At 38.9% G+C, this 20,800-nt stretch overlaps 1 protein-coding gene across 5 annotated transcripts in view; it reads right to left on the bottom strand.

Annotated features, from left to right (window-relative positions):
- Positions 1-20,800, bottom strand: part of LOC144060748 (plakophilin-4-like) — an 81,211-nt gene that overhangs the window by 12,455 nt on the left and 47,956 nt on the right. For 4 of the 5 annotated variants that reach the window (XM_077580552.1, XM_077580553.1, XM_077580551.1 and 1 more), the window contains 8 exons: positions 19,086-19,291; positions 18,370-18,934; positions 16,214-16,240; positions 12,613-12,774; positions 8,317-8,524; positions 7,726-7,858; positions 6,316-6,529; positions 449-632 (listed from right to left, as the gene is read on the bottom strand). In XM_077580552.1, coding sequence (XP_077436678.1) covers positions 449-632; positions 6,316-6,529; positions 7,726-7,858; positions 8,317-8,524; positions 12,613-12,774; positions 16,214-16,240; positions 18,370-18,934; positions 19,086-19,291 — 1,699 coding nt within the window. The remainder of the gene's footprint in view (positions 1-448; positions 633-6,315; positions 6,530-7,725; positions 7,859-8,316; positions 8,525-12,612; positions 12,775-16,213; positions 16,241-18,369; positions 18,935-19,085; positions 19,292-20,800) is intronic. The other variant, XM_077580554.1, reaches the window with a different exon arrangement.

The raw sequence follows: 20,800 nt of genomic DNA, 5'->3' as shown, positions 1-20,800 counted from the left end.
AGGTTTATAACACCGTGACAGAGATAATATTTGTTTCCCATTATGTGTTAGCATTAAGCTAGCAGACCTTATAGCAAAGTTCTGTGGTTGTTTTAAACACAAAATGTAATTAATTAATTTGTTGTATGTTTACCTTCAACTTGGAGTGGCAATAAACAGCTTGAAGCCTCTTTTTGGTGAAAGAATTGTTCACTATCGGGCAAACTGTTGTTTGTTTTGATGTGACGAGTTCACTACCACTATCGTGCTTGCTAATGCTATGCTATGCTAAGCTTTTATTGTCTATCCGCAAAGTGTGTGGACTTTTTTTTTTTTGCCAAATCTGTCTATTTCTAAACATGCAAAGTTTTCATATTTAGTCATCCCAACATGTAAAGATGAAAACTAATAGGTGACACTACGCCACACGGGGGTGCTAGAGTGCCAAGCGTGTGCATCAGGTGGTTACCTCAAGCAACCTGTAGTGTTCCTCAGCACCAGCGACGAGTGAAATTTGAGCTTGTGGTCCTCCTCGAAGGTGGAGCTACTCCATCCCGAGTGGGGGATGATAACAATGTTGGTCAGGGTGGTCAAGGCGTCGCGGATGATTGTCATCTTGACGGGGTCGCACGACGACAGGTTCCACAGCACCCCTGCCGAGACACGGTCAAGTACGGGTTGGGCGCAGGAGGGGGTTGAGACGGACGCACGCAAACCTTCAGGATATGTCAGTTGTCGTTTGTGAAAATAAACGGCAATCTTGAGTGAGCTAGTTCTGAAAATGCTATTTCCGTCCACTTTTATGTATAGATAATTTGCATAATAGCCACACCTTACACTGTATATAAAAAAAAGACAAACAAAGCAGTCAAATTGTGATCGATTCAATGACCTGGACCAATAAGAATATACACTGGCGCCCCCCACTGAGCTTGCCCACTCATGATCATTATCAGCTTGGCTTGTTGAAGATCCAGAGCCACTTTCAAGTCATTTGCAAACTAGCAATTCACCATTTGTAAATGTACTTTTTTTTTTTCTCCCCACAAAACCTTTACACTGTGTTATTTGCTGAGAAACTCACATATTCTCTATTTTTGTGCTATTTTTCTAATATAAAAGTAGCACCTTGCCGCCAGCTAGAGGCAATTGTCTACGTCTACAGGCAATTCAAAACCATTTAAATTTGAAAACAAACCTAAGCTTCCAACAGCATGTCATGCCCATGGCACTATGGTACGAGCTGCCGCTAACGCTAACGCTAATGCTAATGCTAATGCTAATGCTAGCTCAACTATGTGAGAAGAGCGAACATGCAGAGTATGATTAACATCCCTCAAACTGCGGACTCTGCGTGTTTTCAGCTACCCGGTTTTGAACTAAAATGGAAGACGCATAATGCATAATATGTCTTCTTTTAAAAACTAACATGAAGTTATAGAGCGGAGGTGCGGAACCTATGGTTTGTGGGCCATTTATGGTCACTTACTGCATTTTCATCAATTTAGTATTGCCCCTAAAGGGTGTTATAAAAACAGAAATGGCCCCTGGTAGGAAAATGTTCCCCCCGTCCGTGCCTTATAATAAGACATTCACATCCATCTTCCACATCACAGCAGAATATCTTCAGGGAGAAAAATGGAAAAAGGGGAACAAAGGGCATTGCTCCAGCATATGAAATGAAACATAAATAATGTAATTCTTTCAAAAATGGTGGCCTCATTCCACTCAATTCAACTATCCTTTTTTTTTTTGGAGGGGGGGGGGGGCACTGTTGGTCATGCGCGGTCCTTGGCAGCCTTTGATGCTGTATCTGTCAGGGATAAGCCAGTATGTAGCATGTTCCCCTAATTAGATGCCTCTTGCTGCCAGCCTTAGAAATCCTTTCAATTGCTACGTCAACGTAGGAGCCCCCCCTGCTTTGAGGCATATAATTTTTTCATGGGTGATGTCAATTAAATTACCGTACTGTAAAACCTACTGTATGCAAATTTACGTTTAGCATTACATGTATGTTAACATGCTTCGTTTTTAAAACATTGCTAGCCTACCTTGCGCTAATACTAAAAGTGAAGGGAGGATTTTTTTTATTTTTATTTATTTATTTTTTTTTTTTTCTGGAGAGCTCAGTATTGTTCATTCGGTAATTTTACCGTTTTGACGTCATTTTATTTATAATCGGCCGCTGTATGTATTTTTTTCTGCCAAAAATCGGCCCTAGTTCATTGCATACTGTTCATTTCAGTGTTTATATCCACTCAGTTCATATAACCATCTCCTCTTTAATTGAGCTGATGAAGATGATAATAGTCTACAAGATGGCCCCAGAGCCCATTTCCACAAACAAATACACACACATACACACATTGCCGGAAGCTATGCGCCTGCCAAGAAATGCCTCTTGCAATCCAACGTGCTTTAAATCCATTAAAAGCCTTAAGTACATGCAGAGGATTTCATCATCTCATTTGGACTTTAAAAAACATCAAACACAGCTCGACTAATACGACATTCTCAGAAGTTCACATTGAGGATGTGCCTGGCCTCAGAGCTCGCATGCTGTATAATAATAACAAAAAAAAGTGACTTTGCTCAAGAAGTGAGATACACCAAAAACAAAACAAAAAAACAGTGGCTGTCTCCTTCATCTGGCAGGGTGTGACCAACGGGTCGGATGTTCTTGGTGAAGCGTGCAAGCAGGAATTCAAAATTAATTAGAATTCCATCCACTGTATATTTAAAACATGCTTCGTTTTCAAAACAGCGCTAGCCTAGCGCTAATGCTAAAAGCGAAGGGAGGATCCCGTTCAAATGCTAACAGGACGTTAGCATCGACTTCGGCAGTGTTTTTCCTTCAAATGACAAATATCCACACACAAATGATGTGGGAACGCATACCCACAGGTGAGATAACCTTGCACAAAGGCACAGATTATTCACAATGTCTAAAAAACGAGATTATTTTAATAGAATTCACTCGCAACTTTCTTCTGTGCTCCCTTTAAGTGTGTATGCCATGGATCCGCGGCACCACACTGCCCCCAAGAGGCCAAATCGCTCAGGAACAGTCAGTTGCTATTATTTTTAGTTGATTCTATTCGTGTTTCACGTTCTTATTGTTTTATTGTGTCATTGTCATTTCAAGTTATATTTAAAGATTCAAAGACTTCCTTTTCTCAAAATTCAAGGATGCAAACATCCAAGGATATTTCTTTTTCGTAACACTCATTTCCACATGACATGGCATAAAATACAATCCCCTGAGGTCCCAGGTTAGCCCAATAAATCACAAGACTTGTGAAAGTAACACAATATAAAGTAGTAAGTAAGAATGGTTTTATTATTGACACATAAATCTATACAATAACAATAGTGTGTCTTCAGCAACACCCATGAACCAAAACAACTGGCTGCGTCTTTTTCCTATTGTTTCGCCTGCTCCGGTAAAACAAACAAGACTATTAGGTGGTAATTTGTTGACGTGCTTCCGTTTACTAACACCTGTCTCGCAAATGATTTGGGATTTGGCCTTTTTTATGAAGACAAAAGAAGCCCCCCCCTCTCTCTAAAAGAGCCTTGCCTTGAGCATTCTGGGAGCGACGCCATAACTTTTATCTTGAGACACAGACATGTTTATGTAAAGTCTGGCGTTAGCAAGTGAGCTTTTGGCAGGTTGGAGATTATGCACAGTTTAAAGTGAGTGCGAATGTCAACATTCAAGACAATTCCATTGTTTTCGTCTGCAGCGCAGGTGACATAAATCTGCTGAAATTTCTCTAAAACACTGAACGTATTCAAAATGATACTCCCCAAACAATCTTTCAACTTTTGAATCCAGCGACCCGTCTTGAGGTATGTATGGATTAATTCGTCTATCTTTAAAGTTTTAGTACAGCTTAAGAGTTTGCCTAAAGGGAGAACGCAAAAAAAAACAAAAAAAAACAACGGAATTATTGTGGGTTTGATTGGGGACTTTTGGGTTTTAAGACTTTCTGTGAGCATCTACCTTTGTTTTCTCTTGGTCTTGTCTGATTTTGTCATCCTCTGATTGAATCAAAAAGGAACTATCCATCCAACAAAACATAAACGGCATGCGAGACTGACAGGGTACCTGCGGTGGGATCAATCTAATCTTCCACCGTTTTGTCAGTGTGTCAAAGTATCAGTTTCAAGGCTATTGATGACAAACGACAGAGCTGCAATATTTGACCATGTGATCTCAACAGTCTGTTTGAGGACAGAACAATAACCGTAACAGCTGCAGAGTGCAGGCAGGTAAAGGGGCGACTATTCTGTGTCCGGATAACATGACCCCTGACCTGGAGTGGTCTGTTTTTTAGTTTAATGCTAATGAAGCATAGCTAGCACCGAGACTTCTAAGGGGAGAAGTGGAAGAGTGGTTTGGAACTCGTTTTGGGCATAGTTGACCCTTGAAAGTAGTAAATAAATGCTACGGTTAACTAAAACATGATATGCAAGAGTTCCCTACTATACTGCATTGTTTAAAATTGATCTATTTATTTTTAACTGATGATCCTTTCTATTTGATTTTCACAGTATATTCACCTAAATTACTGCTGGGTTAAAAATAACCCAATTTTGGTAAAAAATCAGAGCGACAAGCTACTTGGATCAATTTGACAAAAGTTTCTAGGTTGTAACCCAACGTTGGGTCAAACTGACCCAAGTAGCGGTCCGATTTTTGACCAGAATTGGGTTATTTTGGCCAACAACCTTGACCGACAACTTTGGGTTACAAAACTGAAAGCTGGGTCAAATTGACCCAATGAGTGGATCGGTGCAATTTTTGACCAAAATAACCCAATTTTGGTAAAAAAAAATCTGAGCGACAAGCTACTTGGATCCATTTGACAAAAGTTTCTAGGTTGTAACCCAACGTTAGGTCAAACTGAAACAAGTAGCGGTGCAATTTTTGACCAAAATTGGGTTGTTTTGAGCAACAACCTTGACCAAGAACTTTGGGTTACAAACCTGAAAGCTGGGTCAAACTGACCCAATGAGTGGATCGGTGCAATTTTTGACCAAAATAACCCAATTTTGGTAAAACAAAAAAATCTGAGCGACAAGCTACTTGGATCAATTTGACAAAAGTTTCTAGGTTGTAGCCTAATGTTGGGTCAAACTGACCCAAGTAGCGGTCCGATTTTTGACCAGAATTAGGTTATTTTGGCCAACAACCTTGACCGACAACTTTGGGTTACAAAACTGAAAGCTGGGTCAAACTGACCCAATGAGTGGATCGGTGCAATTTTTGACCAAAATAACCCAATTTTGGTATAAAAAAAAAAATCTGAGCGACAAGGTACTTGGATCAATTTGACAAAAGTTTCTAGGTTGTAACCCAACGTTAGGTCAAACTGACCCAAGTAGCGGTCCGATTTTTGACCAGAATTGGGTTGTTTTGAGCAACAACCTTGACCGACAACTTTGGGTTACAAACCTGAAAGCTGGATCAAACTGGCCCAATGAGTGGATCGGTGCAATTTTTGACCAAAATAACCCAATTTTGGTAAAAAAAAATCTGAGCGACAAGCTACTTGGATCAATTTGACAAAAGTTTCTAGGTTGTAACCCAACGTTAGGTCAAACTGACCCAAGTAGCGGTCCGATTTTTGACCAAAATTGGGTTGTTTTGAGCAACAACCTTGACCGAGAACTTTGGGTTACAAAGCTGAAAGCTGGGTCAAACTGACCCAATGAGTGGATCGGTGCAATTTTTGACCAAAATGTGGTTATTTTTGACGCAGCAGCTTTAAGAATGTAAGTATGTAAAAGGCATTCTGGCGCTTATTTCAATTTATATTCAGTAGTGTTATTTTTGCAGAAGCTAAGCAAAGAGGTGTTTAGTTTCTCATGTCAACCCCCGCCAACAAAATATACTACAGTCCTGTGTTAGTCCTTTTTTTTTTTTCCTTGAAAAAAATAACTGTAGCCATCGGACCTGTAACCTGAAACAGTTGGAACACGGACTGAAGCTGAGCAAAAACAGCTGAATCAACCACCTGCGAGCCAAATGGCTTGGCTTGCTCATTTCTGCTCCACCCTCATCCCAAACAGTGCCGGCTTACTGCATGTTTGCTGGGCTCAGATGACAAACAAAAGTGAGACGCGCACAACCCACTGCTGTCTGTATTAAAAGGATGGAACTAGAACTAGTGACAACATGAATCTCATGAAAATATTTGCACTTGGGGGCAGTTCAAAACTAAAAAAAATATATATATATATGTCTCCTTTAAATCAAATGCAACCAAGATCCTGCGCAAACATACCAAATCAAGCCATCGAGGGAAATCTGGAGATTTGCTGGCTCACCTGTGACGAGCTCCCGCACCTCCGCGTCGATGCTCTTCCTCAGCAGTCGGAGCAGGGCCGGGATACCTCCCGCGTTCCTCAGAGCGATTTTATTTTCGTCCATCACTTTTCCATACACCAGGTTCCTCAGAGCTCCACAGGAGTTCCGTTGGACCTCCAGGACTTTGTGGTCAAGCAGGTCGACCAGGTGCTTGACACCACCAAGGCGACATACCTGCAGGGAGGAATCCACGAGCCCTATATTAGCAATAGGAATGTTTATATAAACAATCAGAGTTAACTAACTGGCCCCCAATCACGCCAGTATTTTTCTGTCCTCCGATTGGTTGGTCAAGGCAAGCCAAAATGCATCTGTAGCCATATACATCAATAATTGTGACATTGTGGAGGCATTTAGAGGTACATTAAAGGTGCATTAAGTCAGGTACCAAATGCCAGCCTGCCACACAGAATCATACATATACTCATGCCATAAAACTAATATTATGCGGATCCGTAAAAAGAAAAGCTTTCAAGCCTGAAGATGAAAATGCATTTGAATGAGGTTATGCTGGAGGGGGGGGGGGGGGGAAGCCATCATTATTTTCATTAAATGGTGTGAATCATCTGTGACATTTATGAAAGTATGGCTGTAACAATATATTTAAAAAAAAAAAAAATTGCACACTGCGATCAAAACATACATCAGCCAAATGCTTTGAAAGACAAACTCAAGGTCTCTGGGCTAGATCCACATCATTTTACGGATTCCGAATGCTTGCCACAATTTTTCTGTTCCCACTTAGAACATATTAGGCGAGGAACAAAACGTACTTAACTCATTCACTCCCAGACATTCTCACTAAAGCAGCCCCCTTCGCTTCCGGCTGTTTTACTGGATTATTATTTAGTTCTATTGCTATAAAAACATGGAAACTACCAAAAGAAAGATTAGAGTAGAGACTCTTTTTTTCATCAGGATTTTTTTATTATAATTCTATCTGTTTCTGTCTTGCAGCAATTAGCATTAGAATAGAGCTAAGTTTCATCATTATTCATGAATCTGTTTAAAACTGTGGGGAAAAGAGCCTTTTTGCAACATGGCCACGGTTGATCTCTTATACGCTGCTGCCACCTGCTGGACGCTTTTGTAACATCTACCATTGCTTCAACCGTTCTTTCGTGCTCTAGCATAAAAAAAACATATTTATACATTTTTGGGAGCAAATGAGTTAATTTCCTTGTTTGCTAGCCAGACATCTGGTCTGTAAACAAACACAGTGCACTTAGCTTCTGGTTAGCGGACATCATGGCTCTTAATATGTTAAAAAGGAATATTTCCAAAATGGATTATTATAGCAAGCATGCCTTGTTATTTGCAAAGCACACTTGGTGCCAGCAGGGTCATGACAATATGGGACACGTGCTTACCTCGGTCTTAATTCGGTTATCGCCAAAGCAGAGGTGCTGAAGATATGCGGCCGCGTTGGCCTGCACGGAAGGGAAGTGGTGCTGCAGCATGTGAATCACTTCTGTCAACTCCGGGTCCCGCCATGCAAACTCCCTACAAACGCAGGTTGATTTGTTACAACATGGAAACAGACACAAACAAAAATAAAAAAAATGACTTTTTTTTTTTTTTAATTGTCCAATTTTTCTTCTTGAGTACCAAGCAAATAGTTCAGTTCACAAAAAAAAAAAAAAAACATTCCAAAAGAGGATTTAAGATGTTTAATGCCACTCTCAGTTCATGTTTACGGAAGTCTAATCATGAAACAAAAAAAAAAAAAACATGTTGTGTGTGTATTTAACCAAACCACATAATTTAGCTAACAAAATGCTGCTAGCTTAATGCTAAAATACAATCAAAGACGCCATAGACAGGCTAACGAATTTTGTATTGATGTAGTAATAAACCTTTGGGAGATTTTTTTTTTTATACATATACATCACTTTATTTATATATATATAAATATATATATATATATAAAACAAATCAGAGCAAGCAAGGGCAGAGCCTACCTGGGGTCCTTCTGGATGCTGTCTATCGAGGGCGAGCGGGTGGGATCGTCCATGATGGCAGCCTGCCGACTGTAATTGGAATCGCACGGCCGGTACTGCGCCGAACGATACGGATCCGCATAGGTGGCGGCTGTGTTAAGGGCCAAGTTGTTTCTTTGGTAGGTCATGGCACTGCGCTGACTGGATGTCCGCTGGAGACTCCCCACACCTGAGGCCAAAAAAAGCAAAGCCCTCAGAAATGAAATCCAAACACGCTGCGCACGCAAAAGGACAAATCCAGGTGAGATTGGCTGCATTCGAATGTTAGGAACTCGAAAAGCGAGCTCAAAACTACAAAGACGCAGCAGCAGATACTCAAATCTGGAACCAATTAATGTTTCGGGTAAAACACGGCTCCCATGGTCTCACAAAAAAAGCGACTTGTCTTCTTCAAAGGCCCGTTTTGTTTTAACAAGATTGCGTGTAGCCTGGAGGGATTGGGCCGCTTTTGGGAAAAACAAAAATCAACCTGGGTGATGATCCGCAAATCCTCTCCTCTGCTCTTTCTCCCTGCCCTTGTGCCACCGTATGCTTATAAGCTAATCTTGCCAAACACAGCAGAGTGGCAACGTTAAGCCGAGACCGGCCCGAAATAGCCAGATTTGTACCCACTTGTAAAGAAGGGAGTGTCTTACGACATGCTGAGTGGACGCTTATGCCTCCAGACAAAGTTCGTTCTCGCATCTTAGCTCCTTTCATTACCTGAAAGTGATACAACGACCTCATTTTTTTTTTTTTTTAATACAAAGGCTCCAGAAGTATCTGCACTTTCACTTAAATACTGAGTGTGAATATTTTCACACATAAACTGAATTGTGCATGACTTGTGCTCTGCCGGTCAGATCGCCATCAACTCTGACCATTTCCTTTCTCCAAGTCCCTCCCCCTCCTTCCTACCAGAAGCCAACATGTCGGCGTGAATTGCTGCTCCGAAAACACAATTTCCTCGCTTGGCTGCTCTTGCGTAAGGCCAATATAGCAGATGATTAGTATAAACATAGTGTACTCTAAATGCAATTTTAGCCTCACTATTTTTGATTTAAGCTCACATTTATTTTTCAGTCAAGGATCAATATCTATAAAAAAAGTGCCCATTTGCACGGAGCAGGTACACCAAGCAATCTTCTACTGCTGCGTGGTTATAAATCAGAAAAATAAAAGAAAGTAAGGAACTAGGGCGAGGTCATAAAAGCCTAGACCCCCCCCCCCCCCACACACACACACACACAAAAAGCTTCTTTATTAAGTAAAAAACTTAATACTGTATTTTGAGTTAATTATTTTTTTAATTTGTAAACAGACAATCCAGTTTCAGTTAATTCTATACAAGTTTTTAGGTCTTATTTTTACTTTAATTTTGCTATTTTGTCTGTTTTTGTTGACTTGAAATACCTTTGTGACCCCCCCCCCCCCACACACACACAAAATGCTTCTTTTATTAAGTAAAAAAGGTAATATTGTATTTTAAGGTAATTAATATTTTAATTTGTAAACAGACAATGCAGTTTCAGTTAATTTTATACAAGTTTTTATATCTTATTTTTTACTTCAATTTTTCTATTTTGTCTGTTTTTGTTGACTTTAAATACCTTTGTGCCCCCCCCCCACACACACAAAATGCTTCTTTTATTAAGTAAAAAACTTAATACTGTATTTTGAGTTAATTATATTTTTAATTTGTAAACAGACAATGCAGTTTCAGTTAATTTTATACAAGTTTTTAGGTCTTATTTTTACTTTAATTTTGCTATTTTGTCTGTTTTTGTTGACTTTAAATACCTTTGTGCCCCCCCCACACACACAAAATGCTTCTTTTATTAAGTGAAAAACTTAATACTGTATTTTGAGTTAATTATATTTTTAATTTGTAAACAGACAATGCAGTTTCAGTTAATTTTATACAAGTTTTTATATCTTATTTTTTATTTCAATTTTTCTATTTTGTCTGTTTTTGTTGACTTGAAATACCTTTGTGCCCCCCCCCCCCCCCCACACACACACAAAATGCTTATTTTATTAAGTAAAAAAACGTAATACTGTATTTTAAGGTAATTAATATTTTAATTTGTAAACAGACAATGCAGTTTCAGTTAATTTTATACAAGTTTTTATATCTTATTTTTTACTTCAATTTTTCTATTTTGTCTGTTTTTGTTGACTTGAAATACCTTTGTGCCCACCCACACACACACACACACACAAAATGCTTCTTTTATTAAGTAAACAACTTAATAGTGTATTTTGAGTTAATTATTTTTTATATCTTATTTTACTTTAATTTTGCTATTTTGTCTGTTTTTGTTGACTTGAAATACCTTTTGTGGCCCAGCCCACCAAGGCACTAAAGAAACACACAGAAAACTAGAAAATCAGGCTTCCAAAGACCGATTGATTGCACCTGCAAACCTGTTGCTTTTTGTCAATATCTGTAAGCAGGCTGCAACACGTTACAGCGGCCCATCGACGGGGCTTCTTCACAGCTATCAGTAGCTATTATTAGGAGACTTATCGGGTGTGATCACATTTTCAGTGTGCCAAGGAGGCTGCAGTGCATGGTGGGGGTGTTGCACGCATGGACAGCTGGGAGGCCTCGAGGACCACCTGAGTTGTTATTTATTTTATCAGACTCATTTAAATGGATGGATTTACATTGAAGCAAATTAAGGAATATACGGCCATTTTGTAAAGCACTTGCTTTTGGGCTGGAAATCAAACCCGCGTCATCTACACCAAAGACAGAAGAAGCATGTACACTACCAGTGAGTGTAACATTGTACACAGTAATTGTACACTTTTTTATTATACTGTCTTTTATCCTGTATGTGATAATAACAATAAATTACAGGGACATATTTACATGGATATGTCCAAATATGGACATATTTATTTATTTATTTTACATTTTTTCCCCACCAAATGGTTGTTGTCTATTTTTTTTAACTCACACTAAAAACAATTTGATCAAAAAGGGACCAACACAATTTTGAGACAAAGAAATAACCCAAACACTTGAGTCAAATGACTAACCCACAAATTTGCACCCCCCACCCCCCAAAAATTAAAATAGATTTTGTATATTTGTACAAAACAACCCAAAAATATGTTTTTTTTATGACCCCCCTCCCCCCAAAATAAATAAATTGGGTTGTTTTTGTGACTTCTATTATTCTTTTGCTGAACTTTTTGGGTTATTTTTAACAACAACAAAAAGGCGGGTAAAATAAATAACACCAAAAGTTATTTATTTAAAGTTGGGTTGAATAAATAAGCCAAAAATGTGTTTGGACAAAACAACCCACTTTTTTTCCTTCTTTTTCTTGTAGGGTAGGCTATTCATTTGACACAAGTTTTTTTGTATTACAGTAAATGAATAAGCCCCCCCCCCCCCCCAATGCAAATAATTAAAGCAAAAAAAAAATTTGGGCTGGTCATCGTTTAACCCATTATTTTTTTTACCCAATTGTTTTCAGAGTGTATTATTAGCCAAAGTAAACCGTCCGAAAAAGTGTTGGAAACTTGAAAAACTGTTGAAAATAAAGATTTTTTTTTTTCAATAATGACTGAAAATAGTTAGGTTACATATAATTGAGTAAGCCAAATTTGTTTAAAACACAGCTGTAATGTGCAGAAGGAACTGGTTAGCCACAAAAAAAAAAGTTGGCGTGCAAATTCATTTCCGCAGCTCACCAGTTTTATTTACTGAATCTCTCATGGCTCTAAGACCCTTGGAAAATAGTTTGGGAAAGTGATGTCACCACAGTCATTTGGAGGCTAATTGAAAAAGATGATTTGAGATTTTTGGATTTCCAACTCATATCTCAAGGCACTACTACTGTATATGATACGATACGTTATACTTTTATTTTCCTCGTGGGGAACTTTTTCCTGGACTCCGTCCAGCTGCAGTTTACAGTAAATGTGTCTGTGTGTGTGTAAACAGGCAGCCCCCAGGTAACAACACTATTTTCCAGAACAGCTAGCTAATTGGTGCCTTTTACGGCAGCATGACATAACAATAATACCTGCCTGGTATGTCAGAGCTAAGCCTTTTGTGCCCTGAGCTGGAGGGAGCGAAAGCGCGAGAAAAAAATAGACAGCAAGGGACAGGAATAATGAAAGGCACATTTGTGGTGCTAAAGGGCAGACAGGCTGTGATATTGTGTTCCTCACTAACAATGCACCCAAAGTCTACAGACAACAACAATGCAAAAAGCATGCCTGCTAAAACGTAGCGTATCATTTTCGTGTATATCAAACCTGAGGCGCTCCTGCAGATGGTGCCCTGTTGCGTGTGACCCGGGCTGAGGTACAACGGGGCCTGGAACATGCGGTCCTCAAAGATGGGCGCAATGCGACGTTCTGGGGATATGCCGGACCTTAAGTCCTGGCCCAGTTGACTGGCATATACGTTCCGCATGCCTACAAATACAAGAGAATGGCTTATTAGATTGGAATGCGAAGATGAAATAGTGGTGAGGTTTGCTTTGCTTTCACAAAAAAAACCAGCAAAGTACATATTTAAAGTTCTCACATCAGCGACGCTCGATACACTGTGAAGCCCACAGGACCGGTATACAGTTGGCGATTAACTGCTCATTGAACATTTCATCAGCCTCCGCCTGCCTCGTGGGTCCACTCCTACTGTACGAGCTAACATTGCGACAAAGCCATCTTACCGTGCGCAACAAACAAAACTAAGGCTTTCCTATCGTTTTCTTTTAGATACACAAACAGTTAAAGTTTACTGGGAAATAAAGCATGAATAAAATTAAGTTGAATACATATCGTATCGTATATTTAACATTAAATCTACCTTGTCTAGCCCGCTAGCTTAATGCTAACACAAATAGAAAATGCCACAGGCAGGCTACCGAAAACTAGCATTGATGTTGCCGTATTTGAACACAAGCAATAGCAACACATGTAGCCTGTAAACAGTCTTCTATCTTCTGTAATTAAAAAATAATAATAATAAAAAATAATTAAAAAAAAAAAAAAAAGCTTAACTGTGACTGTCGGGCCTGACTGACATGCATTTTTTCAGGTTAACGATGATTCTGATTGGTGGTAGAATAAAATTCTGATAACCAATTAATTGGGCAAATTAATTAAAAAATATACAATGAATAAAATAATTTCATTTTTGGGCCTTACAATAAAGATATGAGTAATAAGCAGGACATTTGACTATTTTGTTGTTTAGTATTTAACTTTACAAAAGAGACAAAAAAAATGAGATTTTTATTACGAGAATGATGTGCAAGTGAGGAGATAAATAATTAGAAAAGAAAACTAAAAGGCAATAAAATATATGGATTTCACTCCCAGTTAAAGTTTACTGTGAAATAAAGCATGAATAAAATTCAGTTGAATACATATCGTATCGTATATTTAACATTAAATCTACCTTGTCTAGCCCGCTAGCTTAATGCTAACACAAATAGAAAATGCCACAGGCAGGCTACCGAAAACTAGCATTGACGTTGCCGTATTTGAACACAAGCAATAGCAACACATGTAGCCTGTAAACAGTCTTCTATCTTCTGTAATTAAAAAATAATAATAAAAAATAATAAAAATAAAAAAAAAGCTTAACTGTGACTGTCGGGCCTGACTGACATGCATTTTTTCAGGTTAACGATGATTCTGATTGGTGGTAGAATAAAATTCTGATAACCAATTAATTGGGCAAATTAAGTAAAAAATATACAATGAATAAAATAATTTCATTTTTGGGCCTTACAATAAAGATATGAGTAGGACATTTGACTATTTTGTTGTTTAGTATTTAACTTTACAAAAGAGACAAAAAAATGAGATTTTTATTACGAGAATGATGTGCAAGTGAGGAGATAAATAATTAGAAAAGAAAACTAAAAGGCAATAAAATATATGGATTTCACTCCCAGTTAAAGTTTACTGGGAAATAAAGCATGAATAAAATTAAGTTGAATACATATCGTATCGTATATTTAACATTAAATCTACCTTGTCTAGCCCGCTAGCTTAATGCTAACACAAATAGAAAATGCCACAGGCAGGCTACCGAAAACTAGCATTGATGTTGCCGTATTTGAACACAAGCAATAGCAACACATGTAGCCTGTAAACAGTCTTCTATCTTCTGTAATTAAAAAATAATAATAATAAAAAATAATTAAAAAAAAAAAAAAAGCTTAACTGTGACTGTCGGGCCTGACTGACATGCATTTTTTCAGGTTAACGATGATTCTGATTGGTGGTAGAATAAAATTCTGATAACCAATTAATTGGGCAAATTAATTAAAAAATATACAATGAATAAAATAATTTCATTTTTGGGCCTTACAATAAAGATATGAGTAATAAGCAGGACATTTGACTATTTTGTTGTTTAGTATTTAACTTTACAAAAGAGACAAAAAAATGAGATTTTTATTACGAGAATGATGTGCAAGTGAGGAGATAAATAATTAGAAAAGAAAACTAAAAGGCAATAAAATATATGGATTTCACTCCCAGTTAAAGTTTACTGGGAAATAAAGCATGAATAAAATTCAGTTGAATACATAGCGTATCGTATATTTAACATTAAATCTACCTTGTCTAGCCCGCTAGCTTAATGCTAACACAAATAGAAAATGCCACAGGCAGGCTACCGAAAACTAGCATTGATGTTGCCGTATTTGAACACAAGCAATAGCAACACATGTAGCCTGTAAACAGTCTTCTATCTTCTGTAATTAAAAAAAAATAATAATAAAAAAAAAAAATTAAAAAAAAAAGCTTAACTGTGACTGTCGGGCCTGACTGACATGCATTTTTTCAGGTTAACGATGATTCTGATTGGTGGTAGAATAAAATTCTGATAACCAATTAATTGGGCAAATTAATTAAAAAATATACAATGAATAAAATAATTTCATTTTTGGGCCTTACAATAAAGATATGAGTAATAAGCAGGACATTTGACTATATTGTTGTACAAAAGAGACCAAAAAAATTTGATTTTTAATCGCAATTAATCACATTTTCTACTTTCTACTGCTTCGACTAATTTCTACAAAGCTTGTAACAGATATTTAATTGATTAAAATCTTGGAATTGATGTAAAACCAAATATAATATATCAATATAATCCTGTGTGTGCCTTTTTACAGTTTATACCCGGCGGCCGGCTCCAAATAAATGTGTGAAAGTGCATTCCTTGTAACCAGGAGAAGCAGGCGGATTTTGGAACTGATACTAGTCGTGAGCTCTCAAACGTTGGCGAACCGGCCGAAGCATCCTCTGCATCGACAGTGACAGGAAATTACCAAGAAGCGCACGAAAGACTCGTGACACCCTAGCGCGCTTGAGCCAAGGCGATGAAGTCAAGTGAATGTGAAAAGTTAAAGGCGAGGAGAGGAAGGAGAGGAAGCGCGAGGCCCCGGCGCACTCCATCACTATTTGTCAGATGGGCGAACAGCTGTAGCGAGCAGCGGCGCATCTTGCCGGCGCGGCCATCCGGCATCGGCGGCCACTGGGAGCGGTCGTGCGAGAAAAGGGGGCGGGAACGGGGCATGCCATGACAGGTGTAGGGAAAATGTGGTTTGCACCAGTATAGCGCAATGCTTGTTAAGGTAATCCCAGATTACCAGCGTAACCTGGTTTCTCACGGACGCCTTCTTACATAAGGGCTGGGAACCAAGTCGCGAGGGTTTGACATGCTCAATGACAAAACCAAAAAAAAAAAAAAAAAAAAGTGCAGAAATGGAACTGAGGAATGAAATGTGTGCGTACACACGGGTCCGCAAAGGACAACCATGCACACATGCGGCGACTGCAGCAGGCACAACGCACACGCACAAAAAGCAGGATAGAAAAAAGAAAGGTTCACCTTGAACGTCATCATCCACCAGAGCGTCTGAAGATATCCCCAGGCAGCACAAAGTCAAGCACATATAGTCAGTTCACCTTACAGCATCAGGACTGCGGAACCACTTGTTTTTACAGCGTAACATGCTTTGCGATAACTCTGGTTTGTTTTCTGTCAAAAAGCTGTCGTCTTATCAAAGGGGACAAAATGGAGTAACTATGAAGGGCAATGGGAATACATTTATCATACTGAGGAAATGTTCTGTCAGCTTGTATACAAAATATTGCTTATACGGTGCTCCATCGCTATATATCGAGGTACGGTGGTACCTTGATTTACGCAACAGGAAATGCTATAGCTAGGCTAACGAAACTAGCATGGATGTTGACGTAGTGAGAAACCTTTCCATAAATTGTGGAGTATCTTGCTATTTATACTCATACTTATTACTGGTAGTGAAAATATACGCCTGTAAGTATTGTTGTGTGCTCTGTATGTGTTGCTGGTCCGTGTGTGATAAAATATCTGTGGCTTGAAGGTTTAGAACTACTGTCAAATTTATGCTAATTCCCCTTTGCCCATCTATAGCATTTCACATTATATGTTAGCAATAAGCTAGTTAGTAAGCTGCCTTGCAATTGGCTGACAAACAGTCGCCACATCTGGAAGTTTAAAACTACTATCAAATTTATGCTAATTCCCCTTTGCCCATCTATAGCGTTTCACATTATATGTTAGCAATAAGATAGTTAGTAAGTTGCCTTGCAATTGGCTGGCAAACAGTCACCACCTCGCACTGAAAATTCAATTAGGTAAGGATCCACCTAACGGATTGAAAGAATGACAAATAATTTAGAACATACTAGAAGTTATCGTCAATTGTTTTTAAATAAATTGCTTAAGTTAATGCCATTACCACAAAAAAAAAAAAAACTAAGTATAAAATTCACATTTTTATACCAGGGGAAGCAACGGAAACAATTAAAAATCCGCGTGCAAAGTTTGCTGTTTTGACGAGGCATAAAAAAAACATGTGTGGTGTCATTTGGACTGTTTTCTACATTTTCTTTCTTTTGCCCCAGAAGTCATTTGCAGGCTACACGTGGTCTAGTTAATGTTTGTCCTCTTGCGGGAGCACTTTTGGCTACGTTCCAGGACAACCACTGTCGCACACAACCACTACTACCGCCTCAGATCATGGGGTCGCTGCAAACAGCCTTTTCAAGCCTTCAGAAAAGTCAAAAGTATCGATGCTTACGTCGTATCTGGATACAATATCACTTTGTCATGGTATTGATACTATCGATACATGGGCCTGCAGCGCCTTGTGTTTTTGCTATTAGCCATTAGCCGCGGGCTCACAATTCGCTTTATGCTCAGTGAAATTGTACCTGCTTCAAGTTGTGCGCGTTTACTATTACTACAACGGTGCTCGTTTGCAAAATTTAAAAAAAAATGACATTACAAGAAAATTATGAAATTAAAATTTTATTTTGAATAACATTTCTAGCAAAATTTCTAGTACTGTTATTTACTTTATTCTTGTAAAATTACAACTTTATTTTAGTTATGACTCTTTTTTTTCAAATAAAATTATGACTTTATTAAGAAAACCTGCACTTACTATTTTACATTACTTTACGCTAATAAACTAAGATTTTAGGATATTAGCCGTATTTGGAAGTATTTTTTTTCCTAGAAATCTAGAAATCCACTTTTGTTGATAAATTATTGCAGATCTTGTATTGCCATTTTTAATACACTTTATTTTTTTTAATACACTTTATTCTATGAAATTTATGACCATACTGTCGTTTTTTTTTTTTAAATTACACGTTTATTTTCATTGTAATGTTATAATTGTACAACTTTATTCCGAAAAATTGAGCACACTACTTGGCATTACTTTATTCTCATAAACTAAGATTTCAGAATAGAAAAAATATGATTTTGTTTTTGTAAAAAAATATGACTCCCCCAGATAAAATTATTAATCTTTTCTAGAAATCTTCCACTTTTTCTTGTGAAATTATTGCTGTTCTTGTAATATTGCAATTTATTTTTATTTTTTTTAAAGTTAGACTTTGGAAAAAATTTAGTAAACAACTTCGCAGAGTTACAGTTGATGACATAACTCCGTGATCTGCTTTCAAAAGAAGCTTGCGTGTGTTTTGTACCTGCGAGGCTGTCAGGCCGCATCCTCCTCTCATAAACGTCGTACCCCTGCGGCCTGAAGGCGTCGGCGTTGTGGATGACGGAGCGCGGCAAAGTGGAGCTGTAGTGCTGGGGTACGGCCACCATGCTCGCTCGCACCGGAGACGACTGACTGGGTGGCTTGCTAGTCTGACAGTTCTCCGTCAGGGTCAAAGGTGAGCCCATGCGGCCCGACGACGAGCCAACCGAGACCTGGTAGGGCGACGTGGTTCGGCTGGTGCCGCCCGGTCTGGAATTGGCGGAACCCACCCGTCGCAGAGCGGCGGGGGAGTTTTTCTGGGTGGTGCGAGGCGAGCCGCCGGCGGTACCGGTACGCTGGACGGGGGAGGGCAAAGTGGTGGAGAAGATGCAGGAGAGGGGTTTGGGTTCCGTGACGATGGCCGAGCCGTAGCCGCTGCCGGCCGAGGCGCGCAGGGAGCCGTGGGAGGGCGACATGTTGCTGACGTGGGACGGGGAGTGAGAGCGAGAAGGCACTGAGCTGACTCTCCGCATCGCGCGGCCGGGCACTGCCGCGCCGACCGATGGGACCTGAACCGCAACAAAAACACATTTGTCAAATTGTCATTTAGACGTTTGCAAAGTCAGAAGATGTCACACAATGAGTCACTGAGAACAAGAGTGAATTTGATCATCAATTTTAAAAAGTTTCGATAGTTAAACCAACAAGGGTCCAACATACCTGTGTTGAGGCCTGCCCCTCCGCCCTGACTGTCTTGACGGGGGTGCTTGTGCTTGTGCTCGTACCCGCGCCGGGGAAGGAGTGCTGCATCCTCAGCTCAGATTTGACCACATTGTGGTTGCCGTGGTAGCCGCTAGTCGCATCCTGGTAGCCGCTGTCTGAGTAGGAATTCATCTGGGTTGAACTACGCGAGTTGCCCGTGGACCCTGAAAGCAGCAAGTACATAATTGAGCCTTTTATACTGTAATAGTCGCGACCTTTAACTATAGAAGAGTGACTAATGACGTATGTCACAGCAGGAGGGTCGGATATTTATGGGTCATTTTCGCGTAATTAGATCAATAACGGTAAAGACTTATGCCACTGAATTTCCTTTAGAATAACAATTCACCACACATTCACCACCATAGACGGCTATAGATGTCAAAGATTAATTTTAATTTAATTATTGATATGGTTATGAGATATAGGCAGTTTGTTTAGTGATAGACTGATATGTTTTTTTTTATTAGGAGTCAAGGAGGCTGATTTTTAACATTAACTCCCAAAAACGTATTAATACGTTCTATTTTAAATGTTTTAAGTGTCCCAAAGATGTATTTATACATTTTTTTTAAATATTTTTTTTTATGTTAGAGCATTCAGAAGGCTTTGATACAGCCTCTAAACCGCAAAGAATGGTTGAAGGAATGTTAGTTATTACACAAACGGCCAGCAGGTGGCACTAGAGCAAAAGAGATGAACCAGGGCCATTTTGAAAAAAAAAACATATAAATATGTTCTATTTTAAATGTTTAAGTGTCCTAAAGATGTATTTATATGTTGTTGTTTTTAATGTTAGAGCATTCAGAAGGCTTTGATACAGCCTCTAAACCGCAAAGAATGGTTGAAGAAATGTTAGTTATTACACAAACGGCCAGCAGGTGGCACCAGAGCAAAAGAGATGAACCAGGGCCATTTTGAAAAAAAAAAACCACACATTTTAAATAGATTTGTGAATAATGATGAAACTTAGCTATATTCTAATAATCCTTCCTGATGAAAGAAGAGATTCTAATCTTTTGGTAGATTCCATTTTTTAACAACAATAGAACACAATATTCTGTGGGCCTTGCAAAAATCTGTCAAAATCCAATAAAACAGCCGGGAGTAAAGGGGATTGCATGAGTTAAACATATAAAGAATTTACCGATTTGTTTTAAATTGATAACAAACTGTTACCATATTATATGAAAGCCATTAACTTTTGTTAAAGCCCTTGCATGTGGGAAAGGAGAGCCACAGTCGCCAACGTATTTCATCTGGGGTAACAGTGAGCACAGTCGCACAGATGCTGTTGTTGGCCACAGCTCACGCCCACACACTCACACACCTGGAGGCGTGGGGGAGAGAAACAGTCAAGGAGGAATACGTTTGACTTGAGACTACGAGTACATATTGAGCATATGGGCACTTGATTACCTGCTAGCCCCCTCCTTTCATTTCTGCAACATTAAGCTGATAATCATGCAGAGATCAGGTTATGTATTTTACGGCCCTGTGCATTTTATTGTGTAATTCAAATAGCTTCAGCCAATTACTCCCTCCACATACATACAGAATAGACCAAAGGCCAATATATATTTTGCCCATAATCACAAATCATCACTGGATCTCTGGGGGCTTGAAAAAAGACGGGGATTTTTTGTCAGTTAAGTAATTAACTCATTCACTCC

The sequence above is a fragment of the Vanacampus margaritifer genome, chromosome 11 (genome assembly GCF_051991255.1).
Source record: "Vanacampus margaritifer isolate UIUO_Vmar chromosome 11, RoL_Vmar_1.0, whole genome shotgun sequence".
Classification (NCBI taxonomy): Eukaryota; Metazoa; Chordata; class Actinopteri; order Syngnathiformes; family Syngnathidae; genus Vanacampus; species Vanacampus margaritifer.
Note: the sequence above shows the minus strand (reverse complement) of the source record. Positions and strands in the feature narration are given on the sequence as shown.